The sequence below is a fragment of the Maylandia zebra genome, linkage group LG6, assembly GCF_041146795.1.
Source record: "Maylandia zebra isolate NMK-2024a linkage group LG6, Mzebra_GT3a, whole genome shotgun sequence".
Taxonomy (NCBI): Eukaryota; Metazoa; Chordata; class Actinopteri; order Cichliformes; family Cichlidae; genus Maylandia; species Maylandia zebra.
Window position 1 is genome coordinate 24,384,950 of NC_135172.1, and position 25,739 is coordinate 24,410,688.

A 25,739-nucleotide genomic window follows, 5' to 3' on the forward strand; every position below is an offset into this window, starting at 1 on the left:
ATAACTTTGGTTAACTGGTAGTTTTGAGATTGCACTTGAGATGTTACTTTTCCACTCCTTACCAGGACATGCAACCAGTGTTTGCTCTAATATAAATTCAGACTGCAAAACAACCTTCTACTATCAACAGTCTTGTCACTTACCTGTAGACATGAACACACATGCAACTCTAAATAGAGATTACAGGAAAGGCAGTACGAGGCAACTGTCTAAGATTTATTTTTCTTTTGTGTGGGTGTAATCTCAGGTTATAATAGGAAATAGCTTAATCCTAATTCCTAGTATTAACTTTTATTCTGTACTAATGACAGCTTTTATAGATTGTACATGTGTTGACTGAATTGCCAGAAGTACAAATGCATCATCACAAAAGGCATCTAAATCGTAATCAGGTTTAATTACCACCCCTCTGACACACTGTCGCCAATATCTAAGCATTACAATAGAATAATAGGATTTATTGAAAAGCCTCTGAATTATATACAGTTGGGAGGTACCTGTACTTTAGTTGCCCCATACACAGTAAATTGACATATCCAAACAATCAGGTCATACCCATAAAACAAGCCTTGTATTGTCTCACTACAAAAATGTTGAAACAACCAAAATCTCAGATAGGCCTGCTGTAAAATTAAAAGGGAAAAAAATAACCCTATTAGGAAATCTCTCGCCCTTTTCTGCATCGCTTTTTCACCAACATTTGTACATGTTGCCGTGAGCATCTCTTGACATCAGTCAGGAAGGTATTTGCAAGTTTACACAGGACAGAGCAAACAACATATCTCTTTAGCAAACCGGGGGGTGAGCGCAGCCTGACTGAAGGTAAAACGCTACCATGCACGCTTTTGTAATTTACGAGAGAGAGGAGCCAAGCTGAAGCAATTAGAGCACAGTCTGGACCATCTGAGAAAGTAAAATATGGGCATAGTATGATTTGAAATAACTGTCTAACTGCAGTTCTAATTCTTTCTGAATTCTCTGTGATTCCCACATGTACATCAAAGCATCAGGAAAGCTGTGGTGAAAAAGAGTGACACTCTCATCGCTGACATGCATGCGTTTCTGCGTGTGTATGTTTGTGCAGGATGTGCTAAAAGTAAAGTGTTTATCATTTTTGCATTAACATTCCTTCCATTTCTTCAGCTGGATTATGCAAGATGTGTCTGGTGTTTGTGCTGACACTATCCCCATGACACCTCCATAAACACAGTGCAACACTCGGGTGTAAACACACCGCATCTACTGAAGCACTGTCTCATGCTGTCCCGACCTTTACGTAACCACGCTAAAGGTGATATGGGGTTGTATCTGTTTGTGATGAGTGGACATTCACTTGGCATGCGCAGTATCATTCCTTTGCTGCTGTGGATAAGGTATTGGGTTCATGCGAATGCATTCTTGGCTCCTTGCAAGTTTAGACGGTGGGTATTGTTAGCCTCCAGCAGGTGGCTGTTATTCTTGCATAGAATGTGAGCCGAACACTTAGCGGATGTTGTGCTGCAGCAGGTGTTTGTTCTTATGCTGGAACTGCTATTCTTTACTCTGAGTGTTTTTGTTGGCAGGTTTATATTACTTGCTTAGTGTGGCAGGTGTCTTGAACTGTTGGTTAGCTTGCATTATTGTGTTGCAACAGGTGGGTTTTATTTGGTTTATAGACTAGTGGGTACACTGATTCAAATGTATATTGTATTCATGGCTGTAAATAATGATTATTTTTGTTTTTTGGTTTGATGATTATGCACTGATTACATTACAAGTTGGTTTCATCAACTGTTTTCTAAAAGTCACAAGAGCATTCATTTTACATTATAAAGGACTAGAACAGTAAAAAGTATAAAATTATTCATGCTTGACCATCTTAAACCAGTAAACAGGTGTAATAATTTTCAACTAATACAATCCTAGTATAAAAATGAGTATTTATTTGTCCAAAATTAGAGTAGATAAGCACTCTGTAGTGACATTACTGCACCATCCGCAGTGCAAGAAGTATTTGTTATGAGACTATTTTTAGGGCTCTGCCGCTGCAAAGGATGTGCCAAGTCACAGAGGCAGGCGGAGCCTGCTGACCCTTATCCACCTGCCTTTTAATTTTTTAGTCGGAAACAACATATCAGTCACCTTGGGCAGCGACAGTTCCCATGAGTAAGGCATGTAACACAGAAGCTGCTGAACAAATCGCATAACTGCCCATTAAATTTAGCACAGGGGTGTTTCCCATGTCATGCACACGATGACAGGGAAGGTGCTGGCGGGCACCACCTCTCATCCGTCTTCGGTGAACATTCCATGGAGCGGTGACCTTTGACCGTATGTTTGGATCTGTATTCTATCTCCATAGCAACAGTATTCAATTTTACCTCTGGTTTCACTGCCAGTGAATTTAGAAAGTAAAAGTTTCCATATCTGGGTTCATGGGATTGTTTTGTTTTTTTCTGGGAGGGATGATTGATTGAGAGATATTTCTATTTCAGAATGACGGAAAGACTCTACTCCCTGTCAGTAGGTTATGTATGAACATGGCTCTTTATCTGTCTGGTGGACAATAGAAGTGCTGTGGTTTGCGTGCTAAGGTCACTGGCAGATCTCTGCTCTGTCCTTCCTCCATGTTCCGGTTTGGCAGCCTCGCAGTCCCCAAACATCCTACATCCAGACCACACCTTCTCCACGTCCCAGGCAGATAAAAGTCTGAGTATTTTGCTACTTTCACTGCCTTTTATTTATCTTTACATTTACTCCCACTCTCTCCCACTCCTGTCTGTGGTCAATAGTCGACACAATGGGCAACAGGCATAATTATGTTTGCCTACATTCCACCCACGTATTGGCTTAAAGGCTGTAGTAGGCCATAATGAGTCAGGGAGCTATGAAACCAGTCACCATTCAGTCTGTCAAGGGCTGCCAGCAGTGGCTCTGGCCATGGCCATGCTAGCAGCTTTGTGTAGTGTCATTGTCCTCAAGGTCACTTCTCTGCTGAGCACAGCTGTAACAAGGAGACAAACAGGGACCTGCTGTGGTTTCCAAAAAGAGGGTAAGAAAAAAGAAAAGGCTTATGTTTGGAACAGGATGTGGAAAATGAATTTCTCCTCATGCCCCATAAGGAAATTCCTGTTGAATCAAGGCTAAAGGCAGTGCATAAAGTACTCCAAGGGAATTGATTCAGTGCTCAATAAATGTATTAGACTACCTGTCACAAAAACAAGAAAGCAACTGTCGAAAACATATTTAAAACTCATAAAAATGTATCATTATTTATCATTTATCAATCTGAACTCGTTTATATCCAAATTTGAGCCAGCACCTTGGACTCAGTAAGAAATGAATTGTGCATAACATTCAACCACTAAAATTCTATTTTTAAGTAAACAACTGTAATTTGGCATTGTAATCAAAATATATTAACTGTGTGTAACTATTTTTTTCTGCTCTTTTGTAAAACGGGGCAGCATGGTGGCACGGTGATTAGCACTGTTGCCTCACAGCAAGAAGGTCCTGGCAAGATGCCTTTCAGTGAGGAGTCTGCATGTTCTCCCCGTGTTTGCGTGGGTTCTCTCTGGGTAAACACTCTGGCTTCCTCCTACAGTCCAAAGACATGGAATTACGGGGGTTAGGTTAGTTGGTAATTCTAAATTATCCATAGGTGTGAATGTGAGTGTGAATGGTCTGTCTCTATGTGTTAGTCCTGAAAGAGACTGGCCTCCTGTCCAGGGTGGACCCTGCCTCTTGCCCTATGGTAGCTGGTCCAGCCCCGCCCCCCAATTCAACAGCAATGATTGATATTTTAGCATTAAAAATATAATTTTGATTAAAGATATTATACAAACTAAAGGATTAATTCTTACAGAAACATAAGTGCTTTCTATCCAATGTTCACTATCCATCACAAATCAACTTGGGGTTAGGATCTTACCCAAGGACATTTTGCAGACTGGAGTAGCCAGGCATCAAACCACCAACCTTACGATTAGTAGATGACCTGCTCTATCTCCTGAGCTGCAGCCACCCCATAATATCATATTAATATAATCACAAGTGAAACTCTAATAGAAAGCACAACACATGGTGTATTTTAGAGATATTGGTATTGTCCACATACATGAGCCTGACGCATTTGATGTGTTTAACTCTTTAACAGAAGGAGTGCTCTGTTTCAGCAGTGTCATGAATGTCAAATATCACATGATTCTTAGTGTTTACACACTCAGCTCAACGGCAACTCTCTGTTTTTATAATAACATGTCGTGGCACCGCCCCCAAATCACACCAGCCCAATCATCAATGCGATTTACTGCCTCCATATGGATATCGCTGCTTTTTTTTTTTTTTTTTACTTAAATGAATCATACTTTTTCATCCATAATTACATTAAAAAAATCGCTTCACTATTGGTATCGTGGAACGCACTGAGTCAGTGAATTGAAGCGTGAATCGATTTCATAGAGGACACTGCAGAACGTGTAGCAAATATTTGCAAGATGATGGTACTTGTTGACACTAAATCATGAGGATGACTGTAAAATGCAGGCATCTGGAAATACCCCTACAGATACACAGATAATGAAGTGCAGTAAATCACAGAACAAATAAACAGCGTCTCAGGAACACAGACGCACACATGAACCCACTGTAAAACCAGGTGCAATTCAAGATACACTCACTGGGGCGTGCGGTTTGAGGTTTTAATTGGGACGTTTAAGTCAAGCGTGTGTTTGCATTTTTTTGTTTTCCATCCGTATTTGCCTTGAAGTTAGATTACCTCAGTCAAGAGATACTTGAACCTCTTGCTCAATTCTTCAGCTTTCCTTAATATCTTAAGGAAGGAATGCAGCCCACTGGTGTTTTGTGTTTATAGCTAGATGTGCTTGTGGCATTTGAAGTTGTACAGGTGAGGGGTTTACAGTTAGGTCATGCAAGAGAAGAGACTTGAGTGACCTTCTTTGACTGGATGTAGTGCCCTGAAAAGCGAATGGTTAAACCTAAAGTAGATGTTACAAAACCGTGACCCCCGCGATCGAGTAGCTGTTTTTGCCACAGCACAGGGCCACCATAATCTTGTGCAGAGGATATTCTAATCCCCCTTGTTAACCTACTCTCAGCTTTGTCCTTAAAAATGTCAGCACCTAATCCTGTGGGCAGCATTGTTGTTGCAGTTGGGATCTTAGCTTATCCCTATTAACTCTGGTCCATAACCCACAAATGTGACCTGGTGAGAAGAAGCAGGTGACATATTTAGTGCCTTAATGAGCGTAGTGACACTGTAGAGATGTAAAACTAAAATTATAAAACTAGTTTGTGTGGCTTAATCAGTGGTTTCTGAACTTTTTATCCCACTTTTTTCACATTGCCCTTTGTGGAGCTACTTTAGAGTACAATCCAAAAAGCAATAACTAGGCTTACAGAGTGATTAATTAGTTTTAGATATGATTGTGCGTATGCCTCGATCTGGTGCCAACCATTCTGTTTTGAAAGAACCAAAAAATGGAGGGAAAAGAGCTGCATCAGTATATGCTCTGCATGTTCAAACATATGCCTAAGGTGTGGTTATTTGTTCTACTTGTCAAAACATATACATTAGACTGCCTGCTTTCATAGCACCTTATCGGTTTCTTTATTCGTAAAAATTAAAACTTTTAAAATCATATTTCTCACTTTGCACATTTTCAGCTCAGATTCTTTTTGGCACCTGCTTGCTCTGGTTCTGCTGCTCTCATTAGGCTTGGTCATACAACAAGCATGAAAAGGATTATTGTCCCTTAAGATGCATAAAGTGGTTTCCTTAATGCTTTACTCATATGAGGTAAAGCAATGGCATTATTCAAAGAGAGAAAAATAAAACATTTTCCTTTTGGGAGAAAAACGGTCCTGGTCGGACAAGTGAAGAGTTATTGTCTTGTCTGGTGATGGAATCCAAGGGCCACTGAACAGTTCACAGTTTACGCTCCACCACTAAACCCTTCCACAACAGCGCCTGAAACCAGAAGTCCGTTGCTTTGGCTTACGTGTGTAAACAGAGTCAGATGTATGGGGCTGTCTGCGTTTGTGCACATCTCACCCTCTCTTACTCCCTTTCAGTGGACATCAGCACGTACAGAACATAACTCATGACTCAAGGTTGGGCGAGGGAACAAAGTCTCAGCTGGCAGTCTCGTGCATGTGTGTGAATGTGAGTAAGTGCACAGGTTGTACGGTGAAATCATTAACCTCGTCACACAGCTAAAGACTGAAAGTGCACCCATTCGTGCTGTAGGTTTTACTTGAGCTTTTTACTGCATTAAAAGATCACAGTAAACGTCACAGAGACATTTTCAAGCATCACCTCGTTTTGCGAGGTCACTGTTAAATCCAACATCTGGACGCTACTATACTTTTTCTACAAGAAATGTTCCAGTGGATCATTAAACCAAGTCATCGCATCACTTCCTGTTGACACATTCTAAGTGTGACATATGGAGACTATTAAAATGAGGGAAGGGGATGCAGGGGAGAAAGGAGAAAATGTGTGGGGTGGATAACTGTGTGTGTGGGAGGGGGGCTTTTCTGGAAAGGAGAAGGTTAAATGAAATTGTTTCCCACGTTTCCCTGCACACATGGAGTCTTGGGCTCTGAATAAATTCCTTTGTAAATGCAGGGCAAAAAGAGCACATGAATGCCAGTCAAAATACAGTGAGTTCCAGATAACATCTCCAATGTTCCTAGGAAAGCACGCACACACAGTCAGATGCATTTCTCTTTCCTCTGTCAGACACACACCTTAAGCATCTAGTGCTGGAGACTCAAGCTTACCTGGGCATAAGCCATCTGCACCGATTTAGCCATTCGCGTTAAGTGGCTGAGAAAAAAGTTTGGGTTTGCCTGAGCCCCCTAATCCTTGGCCAGCACAAACCATGGGTGGTCACACACACTCGCACATCCACACAAACACACACACACTCATACACACACTGCAGCTGCAGTGCTGGAGGGGGGTGGGGATGAGAGGTTGGCGGTGGGGTTGGAACAGGCCTGGTGGACTGCTTGGGTTTGTTGTGCAAGAGCCACATGCCAGTGGCTTGCTTAACAACTCTGACTACCTCACTCACACAGAAAGGCATGCCACACACAATGAGGGGCCATTACTAAGAGACAAAATAATATTTGTTACTAGGACTGAGTATTGAAAGTCTTTACTTATTTGTCTATAAGCTGTCATGTTTCCATAGTACAAGATAAATTAACCTTTCAGTTACTGAACCCAGGCTTTGAACGTCTCTTCAGCAGGCAGCAGACCATCTGTGAGGAAGCATCGGCCATGCTTCAAAGCCTCTTTAAAGATAGCATTCATTTTTCTCAAGTGGTCAGTCTGTTACACAAGTAACACATTATTTGACTCATCTAGCCATTTTTTTTCCTTGAAAATAGGTTGACAGGTTGGTGTCTGATGCTGATTAACACACCTATTACTGGTTGTTCGTTCGTATGTCCTTAGCATCTTACCTTTCATACCTCTTCCCATTCACTTGTCTAGTTGTACATTTTCTCACATTGGCTGTTGTGGATGTCCCAGTGTAACTGCAGTTGTTATCATCTAAATTCTAACTCTTAAATATCAGACAAGCTATATATTATTGAGAACGCTCCAATGAGTCTGCGAGCATTCCAGGAGGGTTAAGAGTGGTTTTGTAATCCCCTCTCATTACCAGAAAATCTGGGCAAGTACGGACCGACGTCCCAAACCAGATGAATGTCAGAAGCAGGGCTGATGTCACAATACCAGAAATGTAGTAGTTGGTAACAGCACCAAACCCATGTACTTTAACGTAAACTCCTGTATTAAAAAGTAATTTTTTATCACCAGCATTGTTGTAGCAGACCATTTATTTAACACTTATTTACATTGAAGGTTTGTAATTAACATATTCATATAACATGTGAATGTTCAAATTCAAATTTTATTTATCACACACACAACCATGCAAAGTATGACATGAGGTAAAATGCTTGTAGCTGTGCAGTGCCCTGTTTCAAGTGAGAGAGGGTCGCCTCGGGAATGGCGTCTGGTGTTAAAAATCTGCCAAATCAAACCTGCGGGATTCATCCGTTGTAGCGACCCCTGGTGAATAGGACCTCCCATATTTCCATTATACAAGGATGGTCCAGCAGAGGTAACATGCATGTAACTCTGCTCCAGCTCGCAAAGCTCTGTTGTCAGATGGAGAGAGTGTACAAAGTAAGTGCTACAACCGGCCTTGGGCCATGCTTGCTTGTGCTGTTGTTGGTCAGTCAGTTGCAGAAATGACTGACCAACAACTCCACACTGGGGAACTTCACTTGTTACACCAGCACAAAGGACAGGAAGAAAGAGTGAAGGGTGAAGTTCTAACATTACAAAAAGCTGAGGTGAAAACAAGTGTTAAAAGCAATGAAAAGTGTCCACTGCATCTTTCTCTGCTCTCATGCTATATTTGTTTAATCTTTGGAGTTTTTTACTCAGTTCTCCTGTTCCCAGTGAACTCCACTATTGCTTCCTCCTACTACAAGAACAAATTCTGTTGTGTTTTCATCATGTTTCCAGAATTTTGATATCAAAGGGTGTCACAAGCATCTGTTCTGGGGACATATACTACAAATAGTTAGATAAATATTTTAAAAATATATACCTGATTCCTGCTTGCCAGGAGCACTTAACAAACATTAGAATAACTGAACAGCTTTTAGAGTAAGGCAGTAATATTAAGTGTCAAAGTTCTCCATACTATTCCAATCAAAATATCCAGAATGTTTAGTAAAGTAAATACATACATAAATACAAAAAAAGTTTCATACCTGGATTTTTGAAATGTATTCACTAAAAGTGATTTGTTGGAGAAAAAAAACCCAAACCAAGACAAAAACAATTTCACCGGCCTGCTGCTTAGAGTAATGACCCTAATTAACAACCCTACAGTGTGTAATCATGCAGGCACGCATGCTTGCAGGCCACTACATACTCATGTGAGGCAGACGCATACCGTACCCCTTGTGCCCCAACACCAACCACTTCCAGTAAATTAGTGGCAGTAAATGAGGCAGCTGATGCCTGTGTGCTGTGCAGCCTGCAGCTCCCCAGTGGACACTTGACACGGCCTGGGCGACCCCACACTGGGAGAACCTGCACTGTGGCATGCAGAGTGGGGGAGAACAGAAAAGCATTAAGAAAATATGTGAGTGTGGTGCAGTGAAATCACTGGTACTTATGTGTATTCGTTAACATTCTTGTTCTCATAAATATATGAACATATTTCTAAATGTATTCATTATCTGTAATTGCTATCATAAAGTGAAACGCAACAGTACGTGAAAGCTGAGGTTTACACTGTGTGTAAGTGATCTCATGGGTCACTGAAAGGAACCCGTGGTGTCGTGTTTACACAATAAGATGGGTGCACTGGTGAACTGAAATGTCTTGTTAGACCTAAACAGAGAAGCCACACAGACCTCCCATATTTCCATCCTTCAGAGTTGTAGATGAAAATACAAAACATTAGCCATTCAGATTTTTTTTAAAAAGAACCTTTTTGCTACAATATAAAGGAATAACATGTCTTGTACATGTACAAAATCTGAGTTAATGTGGTGCTGTTTAAATATAAAACGCTGTTTGAGGATATATTTTGGCATTTTGGTAGTATTTCAAATAAAATTGTATATTGTGGCGAAACAAGAATAATAAATACTGTTTCTAACCTATATCCAGCTGATGAAAAGGCAAAAATGGAGCAGGTGGCTTGTGTTATCTTAGCTGAGTCTCATACCATTCATAATGTTTTCCTGTAACAAAACATTGTGGCTGAAAAAGCAGAGCTAATATTACCCGTGTGCAACAGCTGAAACAGCACTGAGTATAAATGTATGTCTGGCATCACCTCACTGCTGATGTTCTGTTTGTTCCGGATAATTTAATGACAGGAGCCTTCAGCTTCTCCCTGGTGTCTTTTTTAGGCTGTTAATTAGCAATAAATTGTGAAGCTGTTTGTCCACAGAGGAAACTTCACCCGTGTTACGTCTGAAAGTGACCGACAAATGATTTACTGCTGTTTCAGCACACATATGATATGTTACACATGTGCAGACATAAACACGTACACATGCATACTCAACAACCATAAACAAATGCATCGCCAGATAAAAATCTAGTTACGATTTTGTGTGGATTTTAGTTTAAACTATGTGTGAGCAGATAATTCACTCGTTGGATTCTAAAAACTGGATTTAGGACCAAGATAATTCATTTATCCAGCGTGAATCAGCAAACACGTTAGCAAAAACAAACTCGTGCATAAGAGCAGCCATTGTGTTCATACTCGCCAGACCGTGTCATACCTGTGGTTATTCAGTCATAAAATACAGGGGCTGCCTCTGAGACTGGAGGAGCAAATCGCCTGTAGCCATATTTTTTGCTCTGTAATGATTAGTCATGTTTCTTTCTTGAATGTGACCGTACTGCAGCCTGATGCCAATGAAATTAAAAGTGATTAATAATCAAAGTAATGCTCCCTTTATGGCAAAATATATTGTGCTCATACTAACAGAGAAAAAAAGAAACATTTACAAGGCCGGGAGTTTGTATTAATCAGATTTGTAAAGTTTAGTGTTGACATCAAATTTCAGGAAACAGTGGAAATTATTTGGTTACTAGCGTAACGCCGGTTCTCTGTAAGCTTATTGCGGTATCTCGTCATCCAAAAATTACATGTGATAAATGATGATAGAGGCATCGTATTGCATTGTAGTGCATTCCAGCTCAATTTCAAAATTCCTAGTCAGAATTTCCAACTGGAACACCCCCTCAAATCAAATTTCCAACTCGAATAGTTAGAGCAGCCCCACCAACACTGACTTAACAAGACATGATGGCAGTCGTGAACATATGCAGTAGTCAAACAGTAAAGATTTAAAACTGTACAGCCACTATTGTGTATTTCTAACTCGATAAATAAGCCATACGCAGAGCTCTGACTAGGCTCTTTCCATGATCACGCTGGAGATCTTTTACGTGCAAAAAAGCATCATTGCGCTGTATTTCTTGTGATGCATGAATAGTTCTACCTTGCTAGGAAGTAAAACAACTGACTTTGCTACTAAAACTTGCTCAATTCATGAGTGAAATCACTCACAGCTCTGAAACCCGATCTCTGAGGTAAATGAAATGCAGCATTAGTCCAGAATGTTTGAAATGAAATATGTTTACAAGGTAACGTGTTTCCCAACCTTACGGATGGTACAGAAAGGATAAAACACAAGTTACAAGTTGGTCTTTTAGGGAAACACTAAATATCTTCTTTCTTGAATGGAGTTTTTTCTTAAGGAAATAGTCACTCTTTAAAGGATCTTCATTTTTTTGAGTCCATTATGGCACATCACCAAAGGACTCCTTATGCCAATCTCTGATGCCAGTATCACTGAGTAAGGACTCTCGGAAGAACAGAATGTGATCGTTCTTCAGCCAAAGTGAGTGTGTGGGCAATTGCCTCAACTGTTAACCCAAACTACATGTTTCCAGCCAGCTGTCCTGTGGTATTTGTGCCACAATGTGGGTTTAGGCATTAGTAGGATAGGTCTTTCACTCCAAACTCATTGCATATGGGTGCACCCTTGGCATCACATTTAAATGCAATAGGAAAGTGTTATTTTACAACATGCGTTTCCTAAACCTGTCCAAGTAGATTTTGGTGTCTAAACCTAAACTAATAAGCGAGTGAAAATGAAACAAATCAGTGAGTGATAAGTGAAACCAAGCTCTCAGACAGGACACAACCTTTGGTCTCTTGGCTGACGTTTTCTAACTTCTGCTGTTTTTTAATCACCTGAAGGTGAAACAAGAATGATTCATTTCTTTTGCTTCCACTCAATGTGATTAATTTGAATTTTGGTGCCATTTGAGGCATTATCGCTCTAAAAGAAGGATGGAATGAAAGAGGTCAAAGTTGTAACAGCATACTTAAACATCATTAAAGCTGTTTAGCTATTTCTGAGGGGAAAATAAACATTGAGTTGTAAACTCATCCTAATACAAATATCATATCGCATATAATATCACAATGTTTAGACTTTATGAAAACAGAATTCTTCTCTGGGCAGTGTGAGAGCATTGTAAGAATGGTCCTGCTTACTTTGTCTGATCTCTTCCAGGGGAGTTTGGATTAAACAGGTCAGGGTGTGGAGATCAGCAAAAGACCCTGAGGTCAAAAGTCAGCACCAAGAAAGACCTTTACATTCCAGCTGAATGCTCCACTCTACGCACGTGCAGACACACATGCACTTTACCACTGAAACGACACACAGACTGTTCTATTTTTACCCAGAAAGGTTGTTGATGCAGCATTATTTTCTAAAACCTGCAACAAATCCAAAAAAGGTCATATTAAGCAACTAGAATAATAAGAATCTACTACAGCTACAAAATGTGTTGTGATTTTATCAGTAATGTCTCTCCAGACGACCTACGTGAGAGCTGAATCAACATTAACTCACAGGAAAGTGTGCTGTGTGAACACTTTTAATGATGTGGTTTTTTCAGAATTCTTTGGTAGGTTTGTTATCTACTGTAACCATTTATTAAAATGTTTACACATCATAAAATTATGCATATTGGGTTTTGGCAACCACATTCCTGGTATCTCAAACCTGGTATGTCATGAAACAATGTGGTGTAATTATACGCTCCATTTAGGCAAGATTCTTAGAAGCATATATGGTTAATACCGAAGATCAACACTTATTTTTATGCAATGACTGGCATGCTTTTCTCTTTAGCCAGATGACCGACACGAACAAGCAGTTCAGCAAATACATACAATTTGCTGAGCTCGTGTTAAAACACTGGTTTATAAAACTGCAGATGCTCCTCAAATAAGAGGGATAACATGTAAAGGAATGAAATAAGTAGCTGCTGAAACACTGGAATAACACAGGATGAATGCTTATTTTAATTACACTCTCTAGGTCAAGGTTTATTTAGGAATGCTTACAAGTGCTAAGAAAAATCAAGCGAGTTTCCTGTGTGAATCACTCCGTGGCATCAAGTATCATGGAAATGCATCATAGCCAAGCTATCGTGACTATAATCTTTTTTTCTCCTCTTTTTCCCAGAGCACCCCCGTTGTTCCTGAGAAAGAAAAAGCTGGTAAGTGCTTGCTGTTTTTTCATTATCATTTGTGCCTGCCTAGATGAGAATCTTATTATAATTTTTTTTTTTTTACCTTGTTCATTTTTCGGTCACGTAGAAGTTGTGAAAGTTGTCTTCAGTGTGTCTGGTCTGCGCCTAAAGTGGTTTATGTGAGGAGATTCTTGACAATTTGCGATGGATCCGTTGCAAAGTACTGAGAGAGAAGGTGGAGTGTTTGACTGAACAAGGACAGACTGTGGTGCTATGAGGCTCTGGATATGAGTGTAGATAAGATCCTAGACTCATCTACGAAACCATCAAGCCTGTCGCCTTTCCGAGATAAGAGCCAGACTGGATGTCGAGTCTGTGCCCAAAACTTTGAACCTTTCCCTCGTTTACCTTTTGCCCTCACTTTCCAGACTCTGTATAAAAAAGAAAAATGGGGGGAAAAAGCAAATAGAAATAATGATCTTATATCAAATACATACAGCAGCACACAAGTTTCTCTAAGCAATATTTATCGAATAATTTAGCAATACAAATAATCTATTCTGAATGAATGAATCTGATGAAAAGACTTATTTCTATTGACATGTTATATCATTACATTGCAATTCTCCCAATGGGCCACTTTATTATGAATCGATCTAAAGAAAAAACTCAAATCTGTAGTGAATGCTCCCTCCACTCTCTATCACATAGTGCACAGGAAACTGTGGATGTACAGACCTACTTGCAGACAGACGGCAGGGGAGCAGTGTTCATTAAACACCCCCCCCCCCATGTCGTCAGTATGCTGGTAAACAATACCGGAGAGGTGGTTCGACGTAGGAGATGAGGCTTTCATATTGCCCCCTGCTGTCTCAAAGCCTGATGAGAGTCCTCACTCAGGCTTGCTCTGTCTGTCCCTTTCTCTCTCTAATTAATACCACTATTGAATGGAAAATGTCCCAAATATGTCCTTGTGTCTGTGTGTGTGTGCATGCTGTGCATATGTGAGTGCTACCTGCATTCTAAGTTAAAGCTTGGGGAAAAAAAGTACTTTGGCAGCTTCAATGGGGTCAAAGTCTGTTCTTCATTTTTCTTAAATTAAATCACTCTGACTCCCTGTAAGCAAGTTATGTAACCTCAATCTTTGCGTCTGTGTGATAGGGCCCGTGGATGTGGATGGAGGGGGAGGATGGGGTTACAATGGGAGGTTTTTTTTTTTTTTTTTTTTGGGGGGGGGGGGGGGGGGGGTGCACAAGGCCCAGTGTTCATTGTGGCACTTCAAAGCCCTCTCTGTATCGCCAGCATTTAAGGCCTCTTGGAATGACACATTTCTGACAGTGTTACATCACACGCCATGCCCTGAAGGCTCCTGCTGCACTGCTATGAAAGACAGCTCATTCATGGTTAATTTTACTATGTGTGCAACAACAGAAGCTCACTAGTGATCAACAAGACGTTTCCACAGTCCATGCTCCCTAATGGCACGGTTGATGACCTGCCTGTGGCACTGGATGTACCTTAGCCAGTGTTATGGCTTGGCTGCGCACAAAGACCATGTGTCTGTTGCTCTGCAGAGCTACAGCTCCTGTCCTGCTGGTTATTGCCTGATTTTACAGGGCCTGCAAAGTACCAGTTAACTGTAATAGCAAGAAAAGACACAAGACATACCGCATACCATTGGAGGATAAGGACAGTCATGATGAGGTGAGAGATGCGATGTGTATGTTATGCTGCTGAAACTAAGAATACACTCAGATTTATTCATTTATTTATTCATTACCACAAATGTATTATTACTATAACAAAGAGGCAATTTTTGTTAAACAAAAAAAGCCTCTGTTTATCTTCAGAGGCAACTTTTTCTTGGATAAAAGATAGGAAGCTGACAGACTTGCCTCGTGGAGTAAAAACACAAGGAAAACAGCAAAGACAGCCTATATTGGAGGATTTAATATTTTTAATGCTTTCTGCTGTAGGCCTGAACACTTCAAGCACTCCTTTATCTGCTCTTTATTTGAGCAGGTTAAGGTAGCACATAGTTGGTATGGCTGGGTGAGGTTTAACAACTAGGGTTAGCTACTGTGAAGCTTTTCTTACAGTACTATTGGATCATCTGGGAGTAACCTTTATTGCCAATTTATGACTTAGAAATGTCGTAGACATCGCCCTCCATGTCATAACCAGAAACTGAAATGTGAAAGCAGAAAAACATAATTGTTTATTATAGCACTTGGTTAAATCCGTATCCAGTACAGTAATGATAATTATCTTACTGAAAACAAATCTTTTTTACCAATATCCTAAATTATTTGATTATCTATATTTCATAATTTGCAAGCTAAAGAGAAAATAGCTAACAGCTAAATGATGGTGTTTTAATTTTTGAAGACAGAGAAGACAGAGTGTAGCAGATAGAGCACAAAGTAACAAAAAAAGCTAAATGTTGGCATTTTTATTGTTTATGATTCAAACAACAGCTTCTGTTATTTGAACCAGTGACAGTGGTCTTGCCAAAACAAGATAATATGTGCTGCCTACAAAATGAAACGAATCCAGGTTCTTTGCTGAATGGGATCCAGATCCACAATATAACTTGATATCCAAACTAAGTTTGATAATAATAGACACTGTTGAGGGTAATAACACACAAGCTTAAACTGAATGTTCACTGATGTGAAAACTTGCAATGTTGTAAACATGTCAGAAATCCACGTTGCAGATTACTGATAGCAAAGTCGGTCTGTCTTCTGTGTTTTTTTCTTGGCTGTAGTTGAGTTTAGAGGCACCATGATCTGCCTAACTGATCTAAATATAAACCAGTGCAAATATAAAACACAATGATGGGCATCCAACCAATAGCAGGGTCAAATCCCGGCTTTTTACCTGGACCTACGTGTCTTGGCTAGCAGTTGGCGATAAGAAGAATAAGGAAACTGGAGGGTTAGATACCCTCAGTGGGATTCTTCATGCTCCGACTGTGAATAACTTGCCTCATCATGTCTGTCTGGCGCTGTTTTTTTTCCCTGTTTCCCTGTTAGTCACTATTCTTTCCAGTTACAGTGATGTTACTGGTATTTACGGCTGATGGTAAGATAATTGTTTATTAGAAGTGACCTGAGCGTTAAATTGTGGGGAACCCAGAATGAATCATTAGAAAATCTCACATCAAAAAAACTCCCTTTTGAAGGCACAGCCGTCTGGTCAAGTGAAAAGATATCAGCGTGTGGATAAAGTCAATAGTTTCTGATCTGTAATGTCAATATGATTCATGTGAAGATTTGAATCTGAAAGAAGCAGCTAAAAAGATGTTTTAACTATATTTAATAGTTTGACTTATACGCCACCAAATCACAACAGCAGTTGCCTCAAAGTGGTCTATTATATTATAAGTAATACACTTTACAATAAGCGAAAAACACCACACCAAGCAGGTGACCCCTGTGAACAAGCACTTGGTGACAGTGGGAAGGAAAAATTCCCTTTTAAGAGGAATACACCTTCAGCAGAACAAGGCTCAATAAATAGACAGAAGGCTTATTGTGTAAAAGAGACAGAACTGATCCACTCATCTAATAAAACGGGGGGAAAAAGAAATTTAAGTATATTTTTCTATTTTTTTTCCTTTAGTAGAAGTTCTTAGAAATATGGTGTATCTGTGAGGAATATGTGACAGACTTAGTCATCTGTGCAAACAAGTAAATCAGTCCTCTGAGCACAGATGGTGTCTTAAGGATCACGTTTTCTCTGCAGATCTTGTGACTGATCATTTTGGCTCCAACAGACCACGTTCCCACACAGCGTCCCACTTAATTCAGAGAACATCACAGTTAGCAGAGTTGAACAACTTGCTTTTCTCATTTGCGACAATTGCCTCTTTCCTGCAGCTGCGTGCCCTCTTAACGGCAGCGCTGTCATCTGAGAAAGCGCTCTGACAGATGTAAACAAGCTCTTCGTATTTGGAGCCAAGTCAACAGCAGCTCATGACTGATGTTTGTTTTCTGCTGCTTGTTCCTCTTCTTTAATTGAGTCTGCCTTATCCCACTTTTTGCCCTCCCCACTTCATACCAAGTACAGGAGTCAATGTGTTTGTGCAAGGTCACATTCCTGGCCTCCCCCATCCGTCTCTGATGGCCTAACCCCCCCCCCCCAACCAGCCCCTCCTCTCCCCTCCCATTTGACACCCTCTCCTTTACTTCCTGTATGGAGACCTGTAGTGTAACATACTGCAGCTGAGTTGGTTTATATTTCAAACTTTTGAGTCTGAGGTGGAAAGATTTACAACTGCAAATCACAACTGTTCCCTTTGAATGTACATAATCCAGTTTCCTCATGCTTGATGTCAAAGGATATCTGGGATAGTTTGGAATTTTAAAAAAGTTTGGAAGCATTTGATCTTTCACTGTTCTGCTACTTCAGATTTCTGGTTGAATCATATTGTATTACAGTAAGTGTTCCTCCTGTGAATTTTGAGAGCTCTTTCTTTGGGCATCCATCTCCTTTACTGTGAAAAGGAAACCACACATGAAGGGGAATTTACAACAGGAACTCCTCCTGAAACTCCCGAACCTACAACAACAAAAGTCTCCCCTGTTCTATAGAAATAAGCCAGAAGAGGTGAAAGAGGCCTTGCGTCATCAGTCTTATTATAGCTGTTCAACAGCTATTGATTCAGTACCCACAATACATGCAACGTATGTAGAAGAAGAAGACTATCATGGAAGCTGCCGAGTAAATGTTCTACATGGATGGTGAGAAATTTATATTTGTCACTGATTTTTTATTTTAGTTTTTTGGTAATGGGTTTAGGCTTGATCCCAGTCAGAGACACAAATCCCTTTGGGGTTGCATCAGGAAAAAAACATCAGCAAAATCAAACATTTGGAGCTACCTGCTGTTGTGACGTAAAAGAAAATTGTCTTTTTTTAGTCTTTTTGCATAAAGAAACCTTTTTGATATTGGTTGTATTTTATTTTTAATGTCACCATTTATAGAAACTCATGACATTAGGTTAAGGTTGAGGTAATAAGTTCTGTTGTGGTTTAAAAAACACTCTCTGACCTTTCTGGCACTTACCTTCTACCTCCCTGTGTGAAGGGCCGGTAACAGGTGTAATGTGGGTAAAAATTTCCATTTGGCGGGTAATTCTCTGAGGTTGTCCACCACAAAGGTGAGTAAATGGAACAGGGTAACTGCAGAGAGTGTATAGAAGGTCGATAAACATCACGTTTAACAAAACCATCAAGTTGGTTTCATTCTTGAATACATTTAATAGCAAAGTAGATTTATATGAATTATACAGGTCCTTCTGTTTGTTCATAATTTGTTTCAAATAATGACCATGTCTTTAAGGTTGCATACATAATTATTACCTAAATATCTATGTAAATGTATGTATGTAAATTTGATCTCTGCGATGCTTAGCCAGTGGATTGGCTTGTCTGTCTCTTGGTCAGGAAACCAAAAAGTTAGTTTTAGACATCGGATGTGAGAATATTTTTTGCAAAGGCTTTCATCACATGAAATAAATATTTTTTGGTTTTTGCTTCAAATAAGAAACATGGATAAGTTCGGAGGTAACTAAGTAACCAATTGATGCCATTCTGGATATGTCACTCCCTATTCTCTTTATTATCATTTTCAAAGAGGTGTATATCCTCTTAAATATATTCTTTATCTTAAATAATCCTGGAGGAATTTTCATCCATAGCCAGGAGGTTGTAAATCTCCCCAGTGATGATGGTGTAGCATGCCAATGCTGTCCCGAGGCTAATGAATCAGTCCTGGCTCAGCAGGCTCTGTCACTCCCTGGCTGGTTTATTCCCCTTGTTTGGTTGTCAGGGAGAGAGACTGAGGTTCACTCAGATTCTCACTCAGTCGGTGGATTTTTTTCCTTTATATATCTTAAGATGTCTGGGGTTTTTTTTTCCGTGATTTCAGAAACTTCATTTTTATACCTTGAATTAACTGGTAGCTAGCATGTGAGGGAGTGTATAGTTCTGCATCTACATCATAACCTACGCCATAACTGGAACTCCATTTTAACCCTACGCAGCAAAGTTCTGCGTAACCTGACGAGCACCTCCTGAAAATTGTATCTACACGTCAGGTCAACGCGTAGCACAATGACTAGAATGCCGTGGAAGTTTGCAATGTGGGGACAAAAGAAGTTTCCGGTTACTATGTAAGTTAGGATGTAGGTTTATCACAGAAGTCTAAATCAAGCTTAAGAACTCAAGTGGGTGGTCACATCAAAGGAACTTGCACACAATTACAGTCACACTGTGCCACACACACACACACACACACACACATAACACATCTTTTTGGCTTTTCTGCAATGGGCACATTGTTTTTCATAGACATTTTGATGGAAGACCCTGGCATACTGTTCCTATGCACTGTTTGAAGTCTTCCCAAAGCACAACACCCCTGTCTCCATATCTGGGTCAGTATGTTGGCATGTAACCCTCTCCAGACTGTATTCTGTGGATTCTGGTATTCGTGCACACTCCTGGCAGGCTGTACACTTGTTTGACAAAGGAGGCATTTGGCAGTGCTTTCCTTCCTGAGGTGTGAGACTTGCATTGTTTTCTGCTTCAGCATATTTACCCTCATATCCAGGTTACAGTCTGCGTATTGCCCCCTATCACAGGTATACTGGAGACAGAGAGGGAAAGTCCACCAATATGTTGTGATACACACACACTGACCCAGAGGGTTTCTGTTTGTGTCCTGGTGTACGCACACAAGCGCACTCGCCTGAAAACAACAACTCGTGTCATGTGAGTCAAACCAGTGTGTGAAGGAGGAACGGAAACTCTGATACTTCCATAGTTTCTTTTTCTTTATCACGCCCTAATCCTTATTTATTAGGTTGTCCAGGACATCAGTCCACAGTTGTGGGAGCATGAACTAAAAGGTTGTGAAAAGGTTAAGATGCAACAATCCAACGTTATGAGTCTCAGCAAACCCCGGGAGACCATAAAGTCAACTGGCCGTGATGAGCACAATGCTATCTTGAAATTGCAATTAGCCTAAGCATTACCTTCACTTGCTGGAGCAATCAGCATGACTGGCTGATCTTTCTCAAGTGTGAGCTTAGTGTGAAATGTAACAAAATGCAGTTTAGCAGAACACAAATAGTCACACACACACACACACACACACACACACACACACACACACACACACACACACACACACACGAGTATGAGACTGTTGGGTCTAAAAGACGATAGAGTGTTTTTAAGTTCAGTAAACTGTGAGATATTAACTTTTTTTCTGGTTGGATGATTATTTGGGGGCAGCATAACAAACTGAATGCAAATGAAATTATTATCACCTTATAATATATTTTTCTGCAGTCTTCTTTCTGGTCAAACAATCACTGTTTGTCTTGTCTTTTCATTATCTTCTGAAGAAAATATGTTGCGCTTTAGCTGCTAAATTCTCCATTGCAATCACTAGCTTGTTGCTTGCCTTTGTACTGAAAATAATGTCCTGTTGTAGCTGGAAAACACAGTTATCTCACTAAATACTGACTTATGAGTCATTCAAGCACAACTTTGACTCAGGTATGACATATGACACAAGAACTGGACTGAAAACCAGTGGCAACAGTTTTTATGTAGTGATACATCCAAGTCTTTGAAACAAATCTTTATCACAACAACAGGTGAGGTCAGGAGAGAGGTACAACAGAGCCTCTGCAGCCATCTGTAAAACATGGCGAAGCCTGTCGTAGTTTGGAGCTGCATTTTAGCCAATGTTTGTCACAGTACGGCTGTGTGCAGGCAAAAGTAGGACCCAAACGCAAACTCACAGAGACAAAAGGTAAACTCAAAAAACACAGCTTTATTGCTGGCGTGGAGTGGGACACGAAAAACAATACAAAATAAACTAAACTGGAAAAACTAAAGCACAAGGCGCCACAGGGAAAAATCACACAGCTATGATGGAGGACGCAACACTGACAAAGAGAAACATGGGGCTTAAATACACTGAGGGATAACGAGGGGGAATGAGCCACAGGAGGAGAGCACAGCTGAGAGTAATTAAGCAGGACGAGGCAAGGGAAGCAAAACTAGAAACATTAACATAGAACAGACTGTGAAAGTAAAACAGGAAACACACTGACGGAACTCAAGACATGTGAACTTAACAGACTGGGGGAGACAGAACATAGGGATCTGAAACATGGAACAGAAAGGAACAGTAGATCAACATGAACATAACAACGCCACAGGGGAAGAGTAAAACTGAACACGATTAACACAGAAACACCAGACCTCTTCACAATAAAACAGGAAACATAATGAGACGTAGACATGACAACCCAAACTTCACAATGTAAGACACAGACATGAAACACATGAAAAGCAGGGGAGATTTACCATAGTTGGAAACACGAGGGGAAAATAATAAGAACTAGAAACACTTAAGCATGATAACAAATGAACTTAGGAACCTGAAGGGCTTACATAAACTAAAACATCAAAATGAACTAAAACTCAAAACACTGGGTCATAAGACCCAGGATCGTGACAATGTTATTGCAAGTCTTTTTAAAAGTTATGGGATTATGAACACAGAAAACCACATTATGATTTTAATCTATAACACAGTACCATCTGGAAAACATCTGATTGGCAACAGCTCGATTTGTCAGCATGACAATAATCTCAGAAAGAAAGAAATCTGGAGAACTGTTCCTGAAAAGATTACAAGAAAGATAGGTTGAAGAATAAAGGTGGTCATAACAAATACTGCAAGTATTTCCCAGTTTCCTAGCAAGCATGCTAATGGATGCATAGGAGGTCATTTGGGATTTAGTATTTTGCCCAAGGGCAAATAGAGAGTAGAGGAGCCAGGTACCAAACTACTAACCTTCTAATTAGTGAATGACCCTCCACCTTTTGAACCACAGCCCTTAGTTTATTGATTGGTGAATTTACAATTGCAGTTTATGCAAATTGGTGAATCTAAAAGCATTCAATTAAAAAGAAGTTACCATTTCACATACAGGTAACAATATGAGCCTTTTTTAATGTAAAAATAGAGTACTAAGCATTAACATTAAAAACACAGCGTAGCTCTCGTGCAAGTTTGTGTTTTCTTTGTCTTTACAGCATTTTATTAAATTTGCATGAAATATTAAAACCATTTAAAATGTAATAACAAACTTTTATTTGACTGAAAGGCACATTCCTATTTAGATTTTATCTTTCAAAGGCTTAAAGTAGCTTGTGTAGCCCCACCTTTGCAATGTGACACCAAATCAACACCAAAAAATAAAAGAGTACAAAAATCAGTTTAAAGTTTTCGAAATGTTACTACAGCTTCTTTTTTTAAATTCAGCCAATGCTTAAGCTTCCTCGCTGATCTCAGAGAGTTGTACTTGCTAAATAGAAGCCAAATCATGATTATCCGATCAACACCGCGGTGGTACAAGTAGTAACGGATTGTATTATGCTGTTTTTGGCCATTTCAGAAGCTTAAGTTTGGTTATGTAAGAATCAGCAGTGCATGTGTGTTTCTCAATAACTAATAGAATTTACTTGAGCTTGTGTTTATGGACGTGTGTGTTTGTATGTGTTCACTGTATGTTCTCGTCTGTCCATAATATATTTACAGTAAGTCATGCTATGAGTCGGACGGTTTAACACAGGATTGGCTTAGGAAAGTGATTATTGACTGTTGGGAATGACAGAAGTTTTTGTGGTCAAAGCAAGTTAAACTCACTTTTTTTCACTCTTTAATTGCTTCTAACATTTTGTCCTCTCTGAGTGGATCTAGATGTTATCCTGCACCCCTTCATTGCCGTCACTTCCATTTCGTATTATTTCTTTAAGGTGAGGGCAGGTGGAACTTCAGAACAAGCATGCTGGCTTGGAAATACATTATATAACAGGCATTGATGCTCCTTGTGTCTAGACAGGGAAGGGCAGGTGTAAATAGACTGGATGTGAAGGAAGGTGGAACAGTTAAGAGGCAAAAATAGAGAGACATACAGGATAAAATGCAAGTCGTGACTGTGACCCACTCATTTATTCACAGAGAGGGATGAAGCTTCTGTCAGAAAGCACTTACTCACCTTAACACACAGCACTACACACACACACACACATACACACACTCTGGCAGAATAGAATATGAGAGCATTGCAGCACTGGCTGGATGTGTCCCAGCAGTTACCGCACTGATGCCTGCTGCAGCAGACGGGAGTGTACAGTCCAGACTCGAACAGAACAGAAGGAGAAGGAGAAGCAGCCCAATGCAGAAGATAGCTCAAAACCAGGTAGATGCAGAAACTAGTCAGATTACGCTTGGATATTTGAGCACTGATGATAGTGATGTTTAAGCTATTCCAGATAGATATTATCCAATTAACTGACGAGAGGGAAATGCACAAAAGACAACTTAGTCAGGAATAAGTGTGCAGATAGAGTGGGAGTCTGACATTGGTAAGCTTAGGTGGATCACCATGTCTCGCTCCATGAGGCTGCTGCTACTGCAGAGGTCCTTCAGTGACCACATCAGGTCCTCTACCTCCAAAGCCCTAGATATGCTCAGCAAGCCCGCTCGAGAGGCTCGTCTGGCAGGTGAGTGGCAAAAGCATGTTCGTGTTGTTGCTGGTTCAGTGTGCACATCCTTTCTTCTCGTTACTTTCCTCTTAACGGTTTGCATATATGAATGTTTAGATACAAAACATACACGTGTAGTTTATCATCTCTAAGATGATGCGCAACATTATGACAAAAATGCATTGTCATTGTCTCAGAGAGGAGGCAGGATTTATGGCCAGGCTTCTGTAAAGTCAGCTGTATTTCTGACAAACAGATCAATAGAACAACAGCTGACTGGGATTTAATGGATGGGTGGGGTACTGAAGCTCAGAGAAGGAAACAAGCAGTTCGGATTGTTTTGACGGGTTTGTGTCATGTTTAGAGCTTTCTCGTTTTTGGTAGATGTTCGTGAACATGGCTGACGCTTTCTTTTTAAAGAGAGCAGTGTTGCTGTCATACCTACTCTGTCTCTCTAGTGACCAGGTTTGGCCCATGTATAACTAATGAGTTGGTTATGCACACATAGGACTGAGTCCATTAGAATAGACTTCCAGGTCTCTGGTAAGCTTGCTTTTAAATAATACAAATAGTCCCTGATCATATAAAAGCAGCAGCACAGAGAGTGCATTTACAGAGATGCTCTTTAGGAATGCTGGCCCCAGATGGCTGACATCCACTACAAGTTCAGGTCTTTTCAAAGTGCTTTTAAGAAAAAGGTATCTTTATTTAAGGCCACATTATGTCCTTGCGTCATGTTTAAAATCTGTGTTCTTTGCAACTCAGCTCGGTTGTTGGATGTGCCTTTTCAAAGGGGGTCACACAAAATCCCCATCAATCCAGAGGTGAGTGCCCTGTGGACCTAACCTCAGTAGAAGTAAAGAGCACCAGGTAATAAATATCCATCGACAAACACTTCCAGATATGTCTCACACTGCAGCATAGATCACTTACATGAAAGAGAGAAGACTAGAGAAGTAGGCTAAAGAATTATGACAGGATCTAATTACAGCTCTCCTGTTGTGACACTAATTTCTCCCTTTTGTTTTTTCAATACACGTCACTTCCTCAAGATTTAAGCTCAGTTTTAAGGCTTTCAACAGCAAATGTGTATGTAATTAACTTTTGACTGTGCGTGATGTCATTCATGACATTAGTGTGCAGGAACATGTTGTTCTGAACCGAAACATTCATAGTTGTGCCTTAGTGTGTTTGGAACCAAACAGGCTTAACACGTCTTCAGCCCCTTAATGAAGCTTTAATGAAAGTTTTCTATAATCTTTATGTGTGAGTCCAACATTTTCTCTTGCTGTGGGAGATGACAGCATTTCAACAAGACTCTTTTTAGTCCCTTGTAAAATGATTTCTCATCTAAATTGACCTCTAGAGGACAAAAGATGGGTAAGATGATATTTATTTACTTTAACTCATGACAATGACTTGATTTTGGTCTGTAAACCTTGATGACGCATGTGCATTTTCTAACAAACACCGACAGTATGATCCTCAAGGATCTCACTTCTGCACAGTATCACACGTCCTGAAACTCAATAGCCTTGTTGACATTTCCCACCCTTGTCATCCTTACACTTACATCACATATTTAAGTGTGTTTACAGCTGAAAGGAGAAAGATGTACTCAACTGCAGAGTTCATCCACTGACAAAGCCCAGCTTCTAGTCCAGTCTTTGTACACACTGTCTACTGGAGACGTAAGCAAAAAGATCACCGCTTCCTCAAGCTATTTATTCTCAAGACCAACTTAAATCTGCCTACTTTTTCAGTACAGCGTTTCTTTAAGAAGCAATGAATGCAACATTTAGGCCACAGGTATGAAATTTAACCATGAAAGTCAGCAGATAGTAAACCAATGAGGCTGCAGACAAAAGCCATTCGAATGTTTTCTCAGTCAAAGGCGAGAGACGCAGTACACCCGCATGTCGCCAGTCTGACATTCCTTTTTTTTCTTTTTAAATCAAATCTTGCTGAATTTAATTCTTATCAGCCTAACAAAGGTGTCATCTATACATATGCTAACTGTGCACTAAAACAATGCATGTGAC

General features: G+C 40.1%; 1 protein-coding gene across 3 annotated transcripts in view; it reads left to right on the forward strand.

Annotated features, from left to right (window-relative positions):
* dlc1 (DLC1 Rho GTPase activating protein) overlaps positions 1–25,739 on the forward strand; it is an 85,556-nt gene that overhangs the window by 11,442 nt on the left and 48,375 nt on the right. For 2 of the 3 annotated variants that reach the window (XM_076884897.1, XM_012918699.4), the window contains exon 5: positions 13,108–13,141. In XM_076884897.1, the coding sequence (XP_076741012.1) occupies positions 13,108–13,141 (34 nt within the window). Of the gene's footprint in view, positions 1–13,107; positions 13,142–23,328; positions 23,716–25,739 lie in introns of those variants that run through there. The other variant, XM_004549541.6, reaches the window with a different exon arrangement.